The 17,519-nt window shown below is 50.1% G+C and overlaps 1 protein-coding gene across 3 annotated transcripts in view; it reads left to right on the top strand.

Annotated features, from left to right (window-relative positions):
* Positions 1-881: 881 nt before the first annotated feature.
* Positions 882-17,519, top strand: part of LONRF3 (LON peptidase N-terminal domain and ring finger 3) — a 49,723-nt gene continuing 33,085 nt past the window's right edge. Inside the window, exons 1-6 of one of the 3 annotated variants that reach the window (XM_008019406.3) lie at positions 882-1,867; positions 4,646-4,764; positions 9,228-9,350; positions 13,300-13,455; positions 15,785-16,049; positions 16,847-16,937. In XM_008019406.3, coding sequence (XP_008017597.2) covers positions 1,051-1,867; positions 4,646-4,764; positions 9,228-9,350; positions 13,300-13,455; positions 15,785-16,049; positions 16,847-16,937 — 1,571 coding nt within the window. In that variant the 5' untranslated portion in view covers positions 882-1,050. The remainder of the gene's footprint in view (positions 1,868-4,645; positions 4,765-9,227; positions 9,351-13,299; positions 13,456-15,784; positions 16,050-16,846; positions 16,938-17,519) is intronic. The other 2 variants (XM_008019407.3, XM_008019408.3) reach the window with 2 other exon arrangements.

Here is a 17,519-nt window from a genome sequence, read left to right as displayed (position 1 = left end):
CCCAGCAGGCCGGGTACTCCCGGCCGCGCGCATCCGGCCAGTGGCTCCAGGGGCGGGCCTGGTATATCTCCAGCTGGGCGCCCGCCGCCAGCCCCAGCGCTAGTTCTGGCATTGAGGGGAGAGAGGTAAGGAGGGGAGTTGGCGGGGCATCTCCCTCCCAGGGCTGAGCTGGCAAGTGCATCTTCTCTGCGAGTTCCTCACTGTCCAGCGAGCGCTGCCCAACTTCTGCGCCGGTGGGACCCGCTGCTCTGAGTCGCTCTTGGCACAGAAGACCAAGCACCCTCAGAAACCGCATTTACCACGTTTGTGAGGCTCCTGAGAGAAGGCAAGAAACCCAGGCGGGGCTCCCAGGGCTCTCGGGCTGGAGCTGGGTTGTGTGTGTGTGTTGGGGAGGGGGCGGGAGGGCTTCATGGATACCCCTCCCAACCTGCTTCCTTTCCCTGACAGCAGCCATCTCCCCCAAAGGGAAAGCCTTAGGCGTCCCGGAAGACCCCGCGGACTGTGCACCTCGAGGTACCAGCCTCTCCTAGGAGGAGTAGGGGGCCGCTGGTCAGCGGCTGGCAGAGGGGACCTGTTTGCTGGCCCGTTTGGAGGTGGGATGGGGTGGGGTTTGGAGACTGAGAAGCCCAAGAGAAGATATTGAGTTTCTCCCCACCCCCCAACTCCACTTCCGAAAAAGAACCAGGTGGCGAGGAGGAATAAGGCGACGTGTAAACACAAACAACCTCAAAAAGAAGCCAAGAAAAGCGAAGCCCAAAGAAGCAAGAGCAACACTGTTACAAAACTGTCTGGTTTTGTAACAATTTCCCCGCCGCCGGCCAATGAGCAGCGTGGCGGCACGTCACGTGGTACCGTTTTATATAACACTTTGCTGAGACAAGACAGTTATTAGGCGGCGCGGGGCGCCCGGCATGGAGCTCCCGGAGGCGCGGCAGGGTCCGGAGCTCGGTGGCACGGCGGCGGTGGCTGCCCCGATTTCCTCCAGCTGCCAGTCTTTGCTTCGTGTCCCCAGTCCCTAGACGCCTCTTCCCCTCCCGTGTCCCTCTTCCTATGGAGTCCTTACGGACCGAACAGATGCTGAGCTTGCCCGCCGAGGTCAGCAGCAACAACTTGGAGCCGGCGGAGCGAGGGGCATCAGCGGCCCAAGTAGACATGGGCCCCCACCGAGAGGCGGCTGCAGAGAGCCCAGCACCTCTACCGACGCGGGAGCCACAGCAAGAGCAGTCTCCGGGAACCTCAACGCCGGAGAGCAAAGTCCTGCTCACGCAGGCAGACGCCTTGGCGTCCCGGGGGAGAATCCGGGAAGCCCTCGAGGTGTATAGACAGCTCTCCGAGCGGCAGCAGCTGGTGGCTGAGCAGCTGGAGCAGCTGGTGCGCTGCCTGGCGGACAAAGTCCCGCAAGGCGAGGCGCTGGCGCCAGCGCCCCCGGGCGAGGGTAGCACTGCAAGCGGCGCCGTGGCGGCGGAAGAGACGGGGGCCGCCGCAGGCGCGGCGGCCACCGAGGTGTGGGACGGCTTTAAGTGCCGGAAATGTCATGGGTTTCTATCAGACCCCGTGTCCTTGTCGTGTGGCCACACCTTTTGTAAACTGTGCCTGGAACGTGGGCGGGCCGCCGACCGGCGCTGTGCGCTGTGCGGGGTCAAGCTCTCCGCGTTGATGGTGGCCACTGGGCGGGCGCGTGGATCCCGGCGGGCTGGGCAGCAGCCTCCGCCGCCGCTGCGAGTCAACGTGGTGCTCAGCGGCCTCCTCGGGAAGTTGTTCCCAGGCCCGGCGCGGGCGTCGCAACTCCGGCACGAGGGCAACCGGCTGTACCGCGAGCGCCAGGTGGAGGCGGCGCTGCTCAAGTACAACGAGGCAGTTAAGTTGGGTGAGTTCAACGCGCTGCCGGGCCGGGGCTGGGGCTCGGTGGCTACACGAGGGAGCGGGAGAACAAACCCCCTAGCGAGATGGGATTTGGACCAGGGCAGAAAAGGGGGCGGGGGACCCATGGACTGTGGCCGGGGTGGGGGAGGGGTGCTTCTGGGACTGGGTCTCTGAGTTTGTCCTGTTTTCACTGCTTTAGCTGTCTTTCACTGTGTTTGTGTTGATCTTGGTTGCTTTTTGTCTTTTCCTGCTACTTCTGTTAGCTTTTGTGTTCCTGTTTCTCAGTCCCCATTCCTTGCTAGCTTTTGTGTTCCTGTTTCTCAGTCCCCATTCCTTGCTTTTGGTTCTTTTTCTCCGTCTCTTTGCATCTTTGTCACTGTTTCTTTCTTGCTCGGTGTCACTGTCTCTGTTTTTCTGACTCCCCTTCTCCCGCTGCACTCCTGGCCTCCTCTTATACCTGCTCGCACCTTCCCAGCGAGGAGAGGAACTTCGCGCGCTCCTCGCACTCGCGCCCGGTCCTCCCGGCTGTAGCCAGCCCGAGATGTCCGGTCGGCGCCTGCGTCCACCGCTCGCGCCGCCGGGTGTTGCCCCTTCCGGGGCCGCGGCTCCCTGTGGGGTGGGTCCGGCATGGAATTAGGTCAGGAGAGCACTGGTTGCATAAGGGCCGCGAGCGGCCCGGGTCGGGCGCCCCTCCCCCGCACGAGCGGGCGGGATTGTGTAACCGCTGAGGTAACTGAAGTGGGCCACCACGCTCGCTTCGGAAACCATCCCACGAGCGTGTGCGGGGGGAGGGGGAGCGCTTGCGCCCCGCTGCCCTGTGACTCATTGTCACCGCTTCCTATCACACGATCCTCGGCTGAAATAGATGTCCCCCCCTCCCCGCCCGCCCCGCCAACCCGTAGCCTGTGCCCTCGCCTTGAACCCCTTTAACCCGGCCAGCCCGGCGGGAGGCCGGGCCCGGCAACTGCTTGGGGATCCCCAGGGACCGTGGGCTGGCTACGAATGGGTCACGCCTCTGTCCCGCTTTCCAGTGCCACCTGGGAGGGTTGGGTGGGCTTTGCAGCTTCAAGGGCAACGTGGGCAGTCCCACATCTCCAGCTAGACTAGGGCACCCGAATTTCACCAGGGAGACGCTCTCTCCGAGCCACCGTGCCTGGACCCAGGAAGTGGCAGCTGAGCCGCCAGCCGGTGTTGCCCAGCTCGGGCAGTCTGCCAGGAGCTCGGTCTCGGGGCGCGGTGTCTGGTGAAGCATGCCGGGGAGGAGGCAGCAGGGCTGGGCAGGCAGGGCCCTGGGATCCGAGGGTGTCCTGGACCTGACTCTGGAGTGGAGGAGGGGTGTGGGCCGGAGTCTCCACGTGTTGAATCTCCACTCAGGCTTGCAACAGGTAATGGGGAGAGGAGGAGGAGGAATGAGGACTGACAGGGCAAAGCTGGCAGCTAGAGAAGGGGACCCCTCTAGCTCCTGTCTGTGCACAAGCAAGGCGGACTGTGAGCTGCCACCAGGCTGGAGTGTGCTGCAGAAGAGAAAAGACAGAAAAGACTGTAAACAATTTGCTAATGTCTTAAGAGCAAGTAATGGGCACCCAAGCAAGCCCTCAGCACACCCCTGGGAAAAAAACCATCAAAGCCTGTTGCCACAGAGAAAGCTAGAGCCCAGATCTTGGGGAAGAGCAGGGCAATATGAATGAGGCAGGTGGAGGCCACTTAACTCTAGATCTCTAAGGCAGGTTTCATACCTCTTAGCCACCCCCCAAGGGCCAGGAAAGCCCCTTCCTGCCCTCACCCTCCTATTGCCACCACATTCCCCTGGAGGTTCTTCCTTGCATCTTTGTTAATCCCCTCAGAGAAGTCAGGGTGAAAATGTCAAGGCCAGCTTTACCTTTCTAAGAGGAAAGGAGGCTCTCTGTTCTGGAAGATGGCCATTGTGTCCGCATTATTCCAAGTACTGTACACACCTTCAGTAAAAGGAACCTACCTGCTCCCCACATCCCAGCTTCAAAGCTTCGAAGTCTGACCAGTTATCAGTGACTGCCCAGCTAGCTGTGTGACCTTGAGAAGATGCCTTCCCTTCTCTGGGCTTGATTTTCCCCATCTGAAGAATGGGTTGATTGAGCCAGATAATCTCTAATAGCCTGTCCAGCTCTGACATCTAGTAATTCGGAGTTTTTGGTGAGAGCCAGCCTCGCCTTATTCCCAGAAACCTTATCCAAGTTCATTTACATTTGACCATGTGAAAGGAGAGGATGGGACCATGTAAATGTATTTCCATTTTCTTCAGGGAATCTTCATATGTGTTGGGCTTTGTAGACTAAGATGTTGTTAATGTCATCAGTCATTGCCACCTGGAAAACTAACTTGGATTTGTCTTCTTGGTGGTTCAGATAGGGGTCACATCTGCCCACCTCTCTCTCCTTCCTACCTGGCCTGTTTTCTTGTTGGTAATACTGTACTCATAAACCAGGCTGCCAGGCCCTAGCTGTGTGTAGCCACATCTCATCTATGTCAAAGTGTCTCATGCATCACTGACACCACGGGGCCTCTAATGAACTGCTTGTGAGCAGGGGCAAAAATGACTTTGCAGCTGGGGAACCTCAGGCCCAGACTGGCTGGGGGTGTAGAAAGCAGGACAATATTAGGACTAGAAATAGAGCCTAACCCTTTTGATCTCCAGTAGAAAAGTCCTAGAAAACTTGTCATTTCTCAAGATCCATACTCATACAGGACTGAACACCTGCTTGTACTGGGGGCTGTTAATAAGGGTTTTTCTTTCTTATTTTCGCAGCTCCGAATGACCACTTGCTTTATAGCAATCGGTCTCAGATTTATTTCACCTTGGAGTCTCATGAGAACGCACTGCATGATGCAGAAATAGCATGTAAGCTCCGCCCGATGGGTTTTAAGGTGAGTGTGGGATGGGAGAGGTGGGAAGGGGTTGTACTGTAGACAGGAATTGGCAGGAAGGGCTGCCTCCCTGGAGCGTAGGGGCTCTAGAGCTCAAGCAGAACAGGAAGAAGGCTTTGCAAAAGAGCCAGGGTAAAGATCCCTGGGCAAAGGGTGACTCAGGTCTGCAAGGGAACTGGATTCTTCCCCAATTCAGTCTTCAACTGATGACCTTCAGAACAGCCTGGGCACAGTGACTCTCTAGAATACACACTTGGGAGCCAGACTGCCTGGGTTTGTGTCCCAACTGCTACTTTTATGACCTTCGTGGCCTTGGACAAATGACCTAACTTCTCAGTAGTTTATCATCACCTCATCTGTAAAATGGGGGATATTCAAAGCAGCTACTAAATAGGGCTGTTGTGAGGATTACATAAGCTAATAATGTAAGGTGCTTAGAACAGTGTCTGGCATGTAGCACTATATAAACGTTTTCTTTCTTTCTTTCTTTCTTTCTTTCTTTCTTTCTTTCTTTCTTTCTTTCTTTCTTCTCTCTCTCTCTTTCTCTCTTTCTCTCTTTCTCTCTTTCTCTCTTTCTCTCTTTCTCTCTTTCTCTCTTTCTCTCTCTCTCTCTCTCTCTCTCTCTCTCTCTCTCTCTCTCTTTTTCTCTTTCTCTCTTTCTCTCTTTCTGTTTTCCTTTTTTTTGAGATGGAGTCTCCCTCTCATGACCAGGCTGGAGTGCAATGGCACGATCTCAGCTCACTGCAACCTCCGCCTCCCAGGTTCACGCCATTCTCCTACCTCAGCCTCCCGAGTAGCTGGGACTACAGGTGCCTGCCACCGTGCCTGGCTAATTTTTTTGTATTTGTTTAGTAGAGACAGGTTTTCACCGTGTTAGCCAGGATGGTCTTGATCTCCTGACTGTGTGATCTGCCCGCCTTGGCCTCCCAAAGTGCTGGGATTACAGGTGTGAGCCACTGCACTGGCTTTTTTATTATTATTATTATTATTATTTGAGACGGAGTCTTACTCTGCCTCCCACACTGGAGTGCAGTGGCATGATCTCGGCTCACTGCAACCTCCATCTCCCAGGTTCAAGTGAGTCTCCCACCTCAGCCTCCCGAGTGGCTGGGATCATAGGTGTGTGCCACCATGCCCGGCTAATTTTTGTATTTTTAGTAGAGACGGGGTTTTGCCATGTTGGCTGGTCTCAAACTCCTGGCCTCAAGCAATCCACCTGCCTCAGTCTCCCAAAGTGCTGGGATTACAGGCGTGAGCCACTGTGTCCGGCCTACATAAATGTTTTCTATCGCCATAATTATCTTCATTTTCCAGGGACATTAGAAAGAGGAAGGTGAAAGTGGTGTTGCTGGCCTGGTGCTCCTGAACCTCTACTGATAGCCAGGCTCCTTGGCAGCTTAACCAGTTTTCTCTGAAGGGATCCTCACACTCACACAATGGTTGTGCCATTTCAAGTCCTTAATATAGTCAGTCAGCCTGCCAGTGTCCCCAAGGATTTAGGTCAGATGGGGGGTGAGAAGAAAAACAGCCTGGACACCTCTCAGGATGCCAGGATGCAAAGTGTCACTTTCCGTATCTTTGCCTGGCTTCAGGACTGGCCCTCAGCCACATGTCAGTACTTTGTTTAGAAGATTAGATTTGAGCCTGTGCTCTACTATTTGGAAACCATGGGGAGGTGACTTCACTCTCTGAACCCCAAGTATTCTTGTTTGCAAAATGAAGCTATTGATATCTGCCCTGACTGCCTCGCAATGATGCAGTGAGGGTCAAAAGTGAACGTGGCCAAGAGGACATTCTGTAAGCTATAAAGCTTGCTGGGTGTAATGCTCTCTCTCTACACAACCCAAGGATGCCTTCCTCAGAAAACCAATGTATCCAAGTTCAAGTCCATGATCCCTTATCTGAATCTTATAAGATCAGAAGTGTTCAGAATCCAGAATGTTTTATATTTTGCAAGGACCATATATTAGGTCTCAGTGAGCTCTGGATAGCTTCCTGTAATCAAACACACTATCCAGCAGATTCTGTGAAAATTCACACTCAGTGGGCTAAATATTTTTAAACACTTTATAGCAGTTTAGGTCAGGTTTTGCCATCTAATGAATTTTGATGTCGAGTTTATGAAAACAATGGATTATCAGAACTTTTTTGGATCTGAAAACCAGATAAAGCATGTGGACCTGTGTACTCTGCCATGAATGTCAGTTGAATATTTTATGTTCTTTCCTGAGAAGGTTTTCATGAGTGATGATGAATTAGTATGATTTTTTCCCCAAGGAACACATTTAGTGTTTAATACAAGGCACCAGTGTCTTAACCCAAAGGAGCTTTAGTGGGGGCACTTTCGGCCTCCCAGTAGTGCAAGTCAGGGAGCTGCCTAGGAGTAAGAGGACTTGCAGCTCTTTCCACCTCTACCCTAAGCCTAGATCTTACGGCTAAGAACCTTGATAGTGTGGTGAGAAGCAGAACTGAGAAGCAATGAAGCATTTTGGGTGTGAAATGGGAAAAGTGACTTCCCCAGTGAAGGAAGAGTTGATGAAAGTATTAAATAGGAGTTTCATTTCCCCATAGTGATGAAGTGATAGGTGGGGGCAGTGATAAGATAATTTATTGTCTTGGGGGTTAAGAGAAGACTGGAAGTGATGCATATAATTCAAAACCACTTCCCACCCTGATTTGCATATTTCCCAACATTTCTGTGTAAAATGCCCCAAGTGTAGGGGTTTAATCTGGCAGCCCTATTCTCTATTCTAGCCATCCAGACAGAGTGTGTGGTATTCTGCACATCCTGCAGGTGATACAGCTCTCAGTGGTGTGAGCTGGTTGCCCTGAGCAGGTAGAGTTTATGGGTTGGCCAGGCGCGGTGGCTCACGCCTGTAATCCCAGCACTTTGGGAGGCTGAGGCAGGTGGATCACTTGAGGTTAGGAGTTTGAGACCAGCCTGGCCAACATGGTAAAACCCCATCTCTACTAAAAATACAAAAATTAGTCTGGCATGGTGACGCATGCATGTAGTCCCAGCTACTCAGGAGGCTGAGGCAGGAGAATTGCTTGAACCCAGGAGGCGGAGGTTGTAGTGAGCCGAGATCCGCCACTGCATTCCAGCCTGGGTGACAGAGCAAGATTCTGTCTCAAAAAAAAAAAAAAAGTATATGGATTGCCACTTGATATGATTAGTGGGATCACACAGAGGCCTTTCCAGTCTCCCAACACTTCTCCCCTCTAGCTGCCCTGTGGTGTCATGCAAGCCTTTCCCAAAGGCCCTTGGTAAACACTGCTGGGAGAAGCAACAAGGGAGGCTATCAACATCCATGTATCAGCCAAGACAAGGCTTCAGAAGGAGCTGGGGGAATGCAGAAAGGTCCTCGAGAGGTTTGGAGCAGGGGCCACTGCTCAAGAAGGCAGCTTCAGGGCAGCCCCTGCAGCCAGGCCATAGCCTGAGGGCTCTGGGGCCTGCAAAGAGGCATGTTAGAAAGGAAGGCAGGGGAGTATCCAGCAGCCACAACCTGGATCACTTCATTCACTAAGTTAGGCTTAGTGCTGCCAATGGAGGAGGCAAGGGAGCAGGCCACTGGGTGGAGGGACGTCCTAGATGACTCAAGTGAAATGCTCTTCAAGCCAAGTTGCTAGTGTCCACCTGTCTCAAGACACACACAGAGGGCAGCCCTCTCCCCCACTACTATTTTTTCTTCCTTCTTTCCCAGGATGTTTCTCTGCTCTCCCTAGAGTGTCTTTCCCAGAGCAGTTGGGCTTGGGCCCTGAGGAACCATAAACTTCTTCATACTTTTTAAAGTATGTGGTGAGGGAACAGCAGTGATCCAAGCCCCTAGGAGAGTAAGCATCTGCTCAGCCCCTGGTTAGCCCTCTGAAGGGCAGTCTGCTTTGTGGAGAAGAGCATCCTGGGAGTCCTGAGACTGCAGTTCTAGTTCCAGCTTTGCCACTAGCTACCTTTGAGGTCTTGGGTAGGTCAGATCCCTTCTCCCGGGCTTCTTCTGAAAATTGATCAGTTAGTTTAGGTGCTCTTTCAAGCCACTACTGAGGACTAGTTCTTTACTTGAGAGACTAGTTCAAACGAAGGCATAGCTGGCTGAAAGCTGGTTAGCATGTGGTCAAATAGGGGTTCTTGCTACATTTGATGGTCACTCCGTACAATGGTGGGGCACAGACAAGGTAGTGTGGCAGAGCGGTTAAGAATACAGGCTTTGGTATCAGTCAGTCCCAGGTTCAAACCCTGATTCCACAATTTACCAGCTGTGTTACATTGGGCAAGTTAACGTTTTTGGGTTTCAGTTTTGTCTTCTTTATAATGGCATTAGAACAGTTGCCTACATTTTAGGGCTGTAGATAAGAGAGTCCTTTTAAAATGTTTTACACAACAGAGAGTGCTCTGGGTTAGTTATTGTTAGAGCAGTAGTGTTAATAGGCTGAATAAAATGGGATTGAATGCTAATGTTTCCTTCCAGGCACATTTCAGAAAAGCCCAAGCCTTAGCCACCCTAGGCAAGGTGGAGGAGGCACTAAGGGAGTTTCTCTACTGTGTATCCCTTGATGGAAAGAACAAGAGAGCAAGATGTGAAGCCCAAAGAGTGAGTTGAAATGACATCAGGTCCAGCTGCCTACTGGACCCTCACCTCTCTGTCTTCTCTAGGAAGGGGAGTGAGGGTGCTGTCCTCCCTGGCATTTGGGGTCCTGAGTGGGTGGTTCCCTGGGTTAAGGGGACAAAAGGGAGAAGGGAGTGCTAATTGATTGCCCAGAAACACCGTCCTTCTGGTGTGTATGATCAGATTGGGCAGTTCCTACATTTTTGTAGGAGCCTGTGAGGAATGTTCTTGCTTCTTTGACTCAGGGTCTGGATTGTCAGTGGGAGAAAAACCAAAATCAAGTACATTAACATGGGGATTGAGGCTCACTGAGGACATTCTGGCTGTTGATGAGAGATCCAGGGTGTGGGGCTACCTACTGTTACCTAACTTTTCTTTGGCTGAATCACAGTTTTCACCATCCACACATGATAACCAGCCCCTGGGAAGGGACGTTGGTGGTCCCCACCTCTCCTATCACCATACACAAAACTCCAACCTTCAGCTCCTTTGCTAGAAATAAAACACACTGCCTCACAAATGCTAGTCAGAGACCATTACAATGGAACGCAAACAGTCATTCCAACTCCTGGGTCCCAGGAGAATGTGGTAATTATAAAAGAAAAATGGTGTGAAATACTGAGAGCATGAGTGAAGGCTCAGGAATCTTCAATTCGTGGACTTTGTTGTTTATTGTTTTACAGTTTACTCTGCTGGTGTCTGGGTAATTGGCCTGTAAGTTGGATTCTGACAGTTGGAGGTTGTCTCTGCTCTCCTTGTGCCCCACCCGCTATTCACTGCCGAGCCTTACGGTTTCTGTCCCAGTGTGGTTTGGCAGAGAATTGGATAAAGAAATTGAGCAAGAGACAGAACTGGTTTCTGAAGGCTCTAGAAAGGAATGGTTAGCAAAATCGATGAACTAAGGGAACTGGCCCTGGATTTTCTGTCTCTCACAAAGGATCTCCTTTCTGGGAAGTTGCTTTGAATTGGTTTGAGTATGTGAAAAAGGTGTGCTTGAGAGGAGCATGGTTCGGGGACAATTGCTTCAAGCTGTGGACCCTTCTCCAAATCTTAAGTGTAGTCCATGATGTAATGATAATAATAATAGCTAACATTTGTTGAGAATTTCTTCTACATTAGACACTGTGCTAGGCGTTTTATGTAGAGTAGATTATTTAAACCCCACTACATTCCTGAGGCTAGGTTTGGTTATTTATCCTCAGGTTACAGATGAGACAGATGAAGCTCGGGCTTGCTGACTTTCCCAAGGTCATGCAGCTGGTGATTGGTGGGAAAGTATTCAAACCCAAGTCTATCTGCTTCCAAAGCCTGGCACCTTAGCTGCTCTGCCATCCTGCTTCCCATGAGGACATGGCCACAGCCTCAGCACTCACTGGTGATGCTGGGTCAATAGTAGCAATGGAACTTTCCAGTTCCGTGATGAACAAAGGCAGTTAGAAGAAACTTGTCTTTGAGAACAGAGCGTGCAAAGGCCAACAGAGGCAGGTCTTAGACCCAAGGAGGAATGGTTTCTTGACTCCTGTTTGTCCATTTCCCAGTTGGCCTGAGATGTTTTTGTTGTCATCAGTTGGGCTGACCTGTCTCTCCAGTCTGCTTTTATAGACAAACTGTTGTCATTTCTACAGCTGCCTAATGGTTTGAGGCAAGGCATTGTGTGAAGCTCTGGAGACACAAAGAGGTGTAAGTCACAGTTTTAGTCTTCAAGGAATTTACAGTCTTGCATTTGTTAACATAAATGCCAGATGATGCAAGCGAGTGTATGCCCATGATGAGTGTTACAGAGTTCTGAAGTGAGGGCAAGAATTTAGAGGCGAATTTCCACTGAGTGTGATGAGGCCATGGCAGCGATTAAGAATGTCGAGAGTCCTCAGTTGTGTTTATTTACTAGATCATTCCAGTTTTAGGGCTAAAGATTTGACAGAGATGATGCAGGTTGAGTTGACATTAATAAGCTGCCTTTGAACTCACAGGCTTGTGTTTCTTTTTAATGTTTGTTTTTACCTCAGATTCTTTTTCCTCCTTCTTGCTATTTGGGCCCTTCTAAGGCTGAGGCTGAAGTGTAGTTGACTTTCATTCGTGTGGAGTGATCATTCTCACTGAGAATTGACCCTAACCTTTGTTTTCCAATGCCATTGAGAAGGCATAGAGAGAGATCGCACGTAGTAAAATGAAGAAGGGAACTGCTGTTGTTATTTCTGCTTTGTTTCCTTTGATTTCTCCCTTTTCCTTCCCACCACCCTCTGCCCTTTCATCCTTGTACCTTGTGATGCTGTGTGGCTGCCATTGAAGAATATTATGCTCTTTTTGGGAGAATTCCAAGGATACTGCCTCCTCAGAACTGGCTTGGTCCTATTGGGTCACTCATTAGGGCTTCAGAGGGCCAACCTTGGCTCCTGTGGAAGAGGGACCTCTGAAAGCTGGCATTTATGGCCCGGGGTGCTGTGAGTACCTCCCCATTTAACTCCTTTGCCAACTCATAACTGGAAAGTGGGTTTCTCAGAGCTGAAAGGAAACATAAGGATCAATCTGAGGACTTTAGGCCTGAATGCGAGGCCTCTCCCTGGGCCCTGGGGTGGATAAGTGTCTTAATTCAATTCCATCCCGTAGGATGAGTATTTATTGGGTATCTGTTATGTGCCCTCTAGAAGCTGGCCATCTGGCGGGAGAGAAAGGCTTACATCTGTGACACATTTCTAGGATAACAACGTGGTGTTCAAGATGCTATATTATGGTGCACTCTCTACTGCATAGGACAGGACTGGAATAGTGAGGGAAGGTAGCACTTGAGCTGAGCTTTGAAGGCTGAGCAGGGTTTGGCTTCATGGCAAGTGCTGGCATCTGAAGGAACATCATGAAGAGACTGCTGGAGGCCAGAGAATGAATCAAACTGGAGTTTGGTGCTCTGTCACATTTCACTGATGAATTAATACCCTATGTATCCTCAGCACAGGACTGGAGCATCCCTTAGTGGGTCTCCAAATACTGCAGGAGCTGCTGGGTGATAAGCACTGGAGTAGGTTTTAGAAGCAAAGTCACCTGCTCTCCTTGTGTTACATGTTTCAGTATATGGAAACACACACACACACAAACACACACACACACACACACACTCACATAATCCTTGCCGGTACAAGGGAAACTTGGGGCAAGAATGTGGACAGTGAATGGTGCAAGCTACATTAGAACACACATCTACCCTCCCAGCTTATCCAATTGCAAGGGAAAAGAGCAAGAGACTGGAACCTCCTTGCACCTAGTACTTTAACTTAACCTAACATCCTCTGGGAGGCAAAGGCCAGAATAGGGGAGGTGAGGCTGGGAGAAGAGGGAGGAAGCTGGTGTTCTGTTTTTCCTAACGGTTAACTGCTCAGGTTCCCAGCTTTGAAGGGATTAAAGATCCAGGGGTGATGGTGGGGAGAGGAGGAAGCAAAATGGATGATGGAGAAAAGAAACAGTGAGGATCCTAGAAGACATTTGTAGACTTCTACTCACTGAGGTATTATGAACTTCAAGTTCTCCAACTGAGGTTTCTCTCCTGACTTCACCTCTCTGTCTCTTTCCTCCTAGATGAGTTTTAAAATCCCACTGCAGATATTTCTGTGGAGTGTTAGCACCAGCATCGTGGCTCTTAACCTTGGCTAGGCAACAGAGGCATCTGTAGTGCCTTCTCAAAATCCAGATTCCTCGGCCACACTTCAGACCTGGGGGAGATGGTAGTAGAAAGTAGAGACCTAGATTTTTCATAAGTTCCTCAGTTGATTCTGATGGCTGCTGAAGCAAGGACCCCTGCCCCAGTGTGTGTTGGGGACACTGGTCCAAGGCTTCCTCCCTGGAGTTCTGCCCTAAAAGCTGGCTCCCTCACCCCCGCCCTTCTCCCCTTCACCTGGGCACCTGTAGAAACTTAAGTAGTGAAGTCTTCTGTTTTATGTCACAGCTTCTCCTTAGTTTCTTTTCACCATCAGTCCCGGGGGATTCTCAGGAACATTCTCCCGATATCCTGAAGCTGTTGGCACCTCACCCTAGATTAAAGGAAAACGTAGAGTCAATGACTACTGAAGTTACCAGCCATAATCTGCCAAGGTTGTTACAGGTAAAACTCAACTCACCCAGCTCGCTCGTGACACTTCGTTTCGCTGTTTTGTGGGCAAACATGGGGAGTGAGCCCTCCCTCTCCTATTTTGGTTCCTGAGAAAGAAGAAATTGAGTCACTAGTGGTTCTGTTCTTTGCAAAGAACCTCTTAAAGATGCAGTTGTGAATTTCAGGCATGGTCCCAGAATTATTCATTACATTGAAAAAAAATTTTGAGACAGGGTGTCTTTCTGTCACCCAGGCTGGAGGGCAGTCATATGATCATGGCTCACTGCAGCCTCAGACTCCTGGCCTCAAGAGATCCTCCCACCTCAGCCTCCCGAGTAGCTGGGACTACAGGCATGAGCCACCATGCCTGGCGGTTTTTTTTTTTTTTTTTTTTGGTAGAGACGGGGTTTCGCCATTTTTGCCTAGGCTGGTCTCGAACTCCTGGCCTCAAGTGATCCTCCCACCTTGGCCTTCCAAAGTGCTAGGATACATTTTTTTTTTTTTTCCAGTTCTTGGTTAGATCCAGCCAAGAGAGATTTGACAGAACTAGAAAGGAATTGGCTCACTGCCCCTGGGCCGTACAATTTGGGTGGGTTTATAGGCTTTGGGGAGGAGTCTGGGAAGAGGGCCTGAGGATCCCTCCTTTCTCCCTCCTTTCGAGCTTTTGTCTGTTCAAACTGCTGGCCTTTGAGTGCCAGCACTTACCCTGTGCAAAGACAACTCTGTTTGATTCTCAAATGGACGTAATTTTATATCCTTGCACTATGCCTTATACATAAGTAAGCTTCCAATACATATTTGTAACAGAGAAGAGGAAAGAGATGTTGGAAAGAATGTTGAGTTGAAGGACCTGGGAGGAGGACAGGTATTTGTACCTTTCTTTGAAAACCAGAAAACAGAACACAAGAGAGATGGGCTCCAGGCCCTGGCTTTCCTGGCAGAGGGTAAGTGATCAGAAGTTGAGGATCAGAAGCGCAGACTCCAAGGGAGAGTTTAGCACTGAATGCCTGGGCACCTTTAGGGAGCAGTTTTCCCTCCATTCATGCCCCATGTTCTTCTGTGTGTAAGCCCTGGACTCTCAAAAAAGGACTGAAATGCAGGTGTGCCCAGCTTTTGTTAAAAAACAGCAGAACTTAGAGGAGCTCCTGAAATCAGAGAACCCCCAGTGATTTCAATCATTAAGATCACTATTACATGATTGAGGATGCTAATACTGAACCCAAATGCCTGGAGTGACTTCTGATTGCAGCTCCATCTGAAAAGAAGAAAAATAGCAGCCTTGGCTTTCCAGTGTGAACTAGCTGGGGAACAAGGATTGGATTTCCACCCAAACTTTGCTTTGCAAAGCAGTATACTCCTGAGTGGCCAATGCCTTCGGTTCATCGAAAGTCAAGGTTGTAGTACTGCTGTTGTGCTGGAGAAAACCCCAACTCCCCAAGTTAGAGACAGAAAACCCACATTATTTTTCTCCTCACCTCATTGTTTTCTCCCAGCTGTATGCTCCCCTTTTTCACCTGTCTACCAATTTTCTTTTGGTAGGGTTAGAGGGAAACAACAAGATGAATATCTTGACCTGTGGACTATGGGTTTAGATTAGAGAGGGGTTCTCCATGTAAATCTGCATAAACATGTTGTTATTGCACTTATTTCTAAATCCTTTTTCAAATATCCATCTCCTGGGAAAATATTCTTTAAAAGGCTAGAGACGTTGTTTTTTTTGCCAGGTGATTTTGTCTTTTTTTTTTTTTTAATGCTTTTCACCCCAAATCTAGTAAAAGGAATAGTTTGTACCTTGTTCATTTGACTAGTGTAGCATACAGCCCTGCAGCGTGAGGTAACTTGGCAGGCCTGTGAGCAGACCTGTGCCAAAGCCCTACCAAAAGTCCTTTTGGAGCTGGAGTTTGGGGATCGCAGACGGCCGTGAATGGCAGTGAGGGCCAGAGGAACTACTGAGTGACAGGATCTGCCCTCACTGCCTGCCTTGGTTTTGCTAAAGCGGTTATTGGGGAAGGATTTGATAGGAAGGGGAACTGGTGCTAGCCCTGGCATTTCCCCTTTTTGCACCTGCCCAAGGAGCCTCTCCTCCTACATACCTTCCTGTCCTTGCCTAGGGAAGTTCCCTAACTCCACCCAAGCTGGGCATGCCTTGGTTGCAGATGCTGTGTGGACAAGAAGTAGGAAATAATACCTTATGACGGCCCCCCAGCTGAGCTCTGTGTTCACTCTGCAATTGGGGTGGGGATCAGGACTCTATAGTTTCCCTTTGTCCCTCTGGGTAAGAATATCAGAGAACAATATTGGTCCTAAGAAGATTCTGATATGTGGCTCTTTCTTCATCCAGGACAATCTGGAGCTCCCACATTGTTCTAGTCAGGAGGAAGCTGCAGCCAGGGGAGATGGCAGCAGTCTGATGGATCCAGCTAAAGTGAAGGGGGATGGTCAGCAGCACCACATGAAAGACCAGGAAGAAGAGGAGGAGAAGTGGGATGCTACCTCTCCAAAAGCTGCTTCCAGCAAGACTGGAAAATGCCAGGAAAAGAAAAGGAAACATTGCCAAATTGAATCCCAAGAAGACACAGGGATGCCTAATAAAGCCTCCAAGCAAGGTACTGGCTCTACCCAGGGAGAAGGTAGCTTGGAGGAGATCCCTGGGCTCACCAGTATATACAAGTTACTTACCTCTGTCCGGGGGCTCCTTAGTCTCTGGATGTGTGACCCAGCTTTGGCATTTACGAGCTGTGTGGCCTTAAAGATTCCTATGAGGCTTCTGTGAGAGCATGCATCGTGCGTAGCACACTGTAGTAAGTGTTTGATACTAATTATTAATATAATGGAACACCAAGGCATTAGGTCAAGCACAGTATCAACTAATGGCATCCCATACCCATGGGGATGCCACTTCCTTCTAGGGCAACCTCTCGCTACCCCCATCCCCATTCTAGGAATGCAGGATGAGGAAAGTGAGGTCAGGCCTCACCCTGCTCATTCCCAGTTGTGTTCCCATAGGTAGGCATGTGAGAAACTGCAGCTGTGGCTTGCTATCTTTCCACGAGAGGTTGGCAGTGCCAAGATTCAGTTTTAGCTTTGAAGGCCTAGCTCAATCCATTGAGTTGCTGTAGCTTCTGCTGTTGAGAGAGGTGCCTGTTGCATTTGAATGAAGTCCCCAGGGCTCCTGGACATTCTTTGACTTGCATTTCTCTTTCTGTTGGGGCTGCTGGAAACCTCTGAGAACCTACTTCTGAGTGTCCCACTCTCAACGGCTCAGGTGTCCACTAAATCAACTCTCTGGGAGGTGGTGGTGAGAGTGGCAAACTGAAAAACGCATTGGATTCTTTTGCCTCAGAAGTACTATCTATGAAACCGAGGTTGCTCCACTGCTGACTTCTTGCTTTCTAAATCACAGATCCTCCCACTGATCAGGGGGACAAACCTGCTCTCAGTTTACCACTTGCATCTTTCGACGCATCTGACCTTGAATGCGCTCTATGTATGAGGTACGTCCTGTGTACTATCATTTACTTCCTGATGTTTCTTCATCTCTGGTGTCTGGACCTTTCTGCTAGTGACCTACTGCTGGGTTGGTTAGCATGTAAAAAGCATAGCTCTAACGGAATGGAAATCACAACGTTGATTGTCACGTGGGTCAGCTTGTGTCCCCTTCCCACAGACTGCATTCCCTGCATTTCTGACTCTTGACTTGGGAAAAACCTGGAGTGGGAAGGGAACGGTCTATTCGCAGGTCACAAACTGATGGCCCACTGGGCTGATTATGTCTGAATATGTCTTTTGTGTGTGTGTGTGTGTGCGTGTGTGTATCTTTTTTTGGAGACAGAGTCTTGCTCTGTTGCCCAGGCTGGAGTGCAGTGGTACAATTTCAGCTCACTGCAACCTCTGTCTCCCCAGTTGAAGCGATTCACGTGCCTCAGCCTCTTAAGTAGCTGGGATTACAGGCCTGCGCCACCACGCTTGGCTAGGTTTTGTATTTTTAGTAGAGACAGGGTTTCACAATGTTGCCCAGGCTGGTCTCAAACTCCTGAGCTCAAGGGATCTGCCTGCCTGGGGCTCCCAAAGTCCTG

This window comes from Chlorocebus sabaeus, chromosome X (genome assembly GCF_047675955.1).
Source record: "Chlorocebus sabaeus isolate Y175 chromosome X, mChlSab1.0.hap1, whole genome shotgun sequence".
NCBI classification, from domain to species: Eukaryota; Metazoa; Chordata; class Mammalia; order Primates; family Cercopithecidae; genus Chlorocebus; species Chlorocebus sabaeus.
This window is presented reverse-complemented; position numbering and strand designations above follow the sequence as displayed.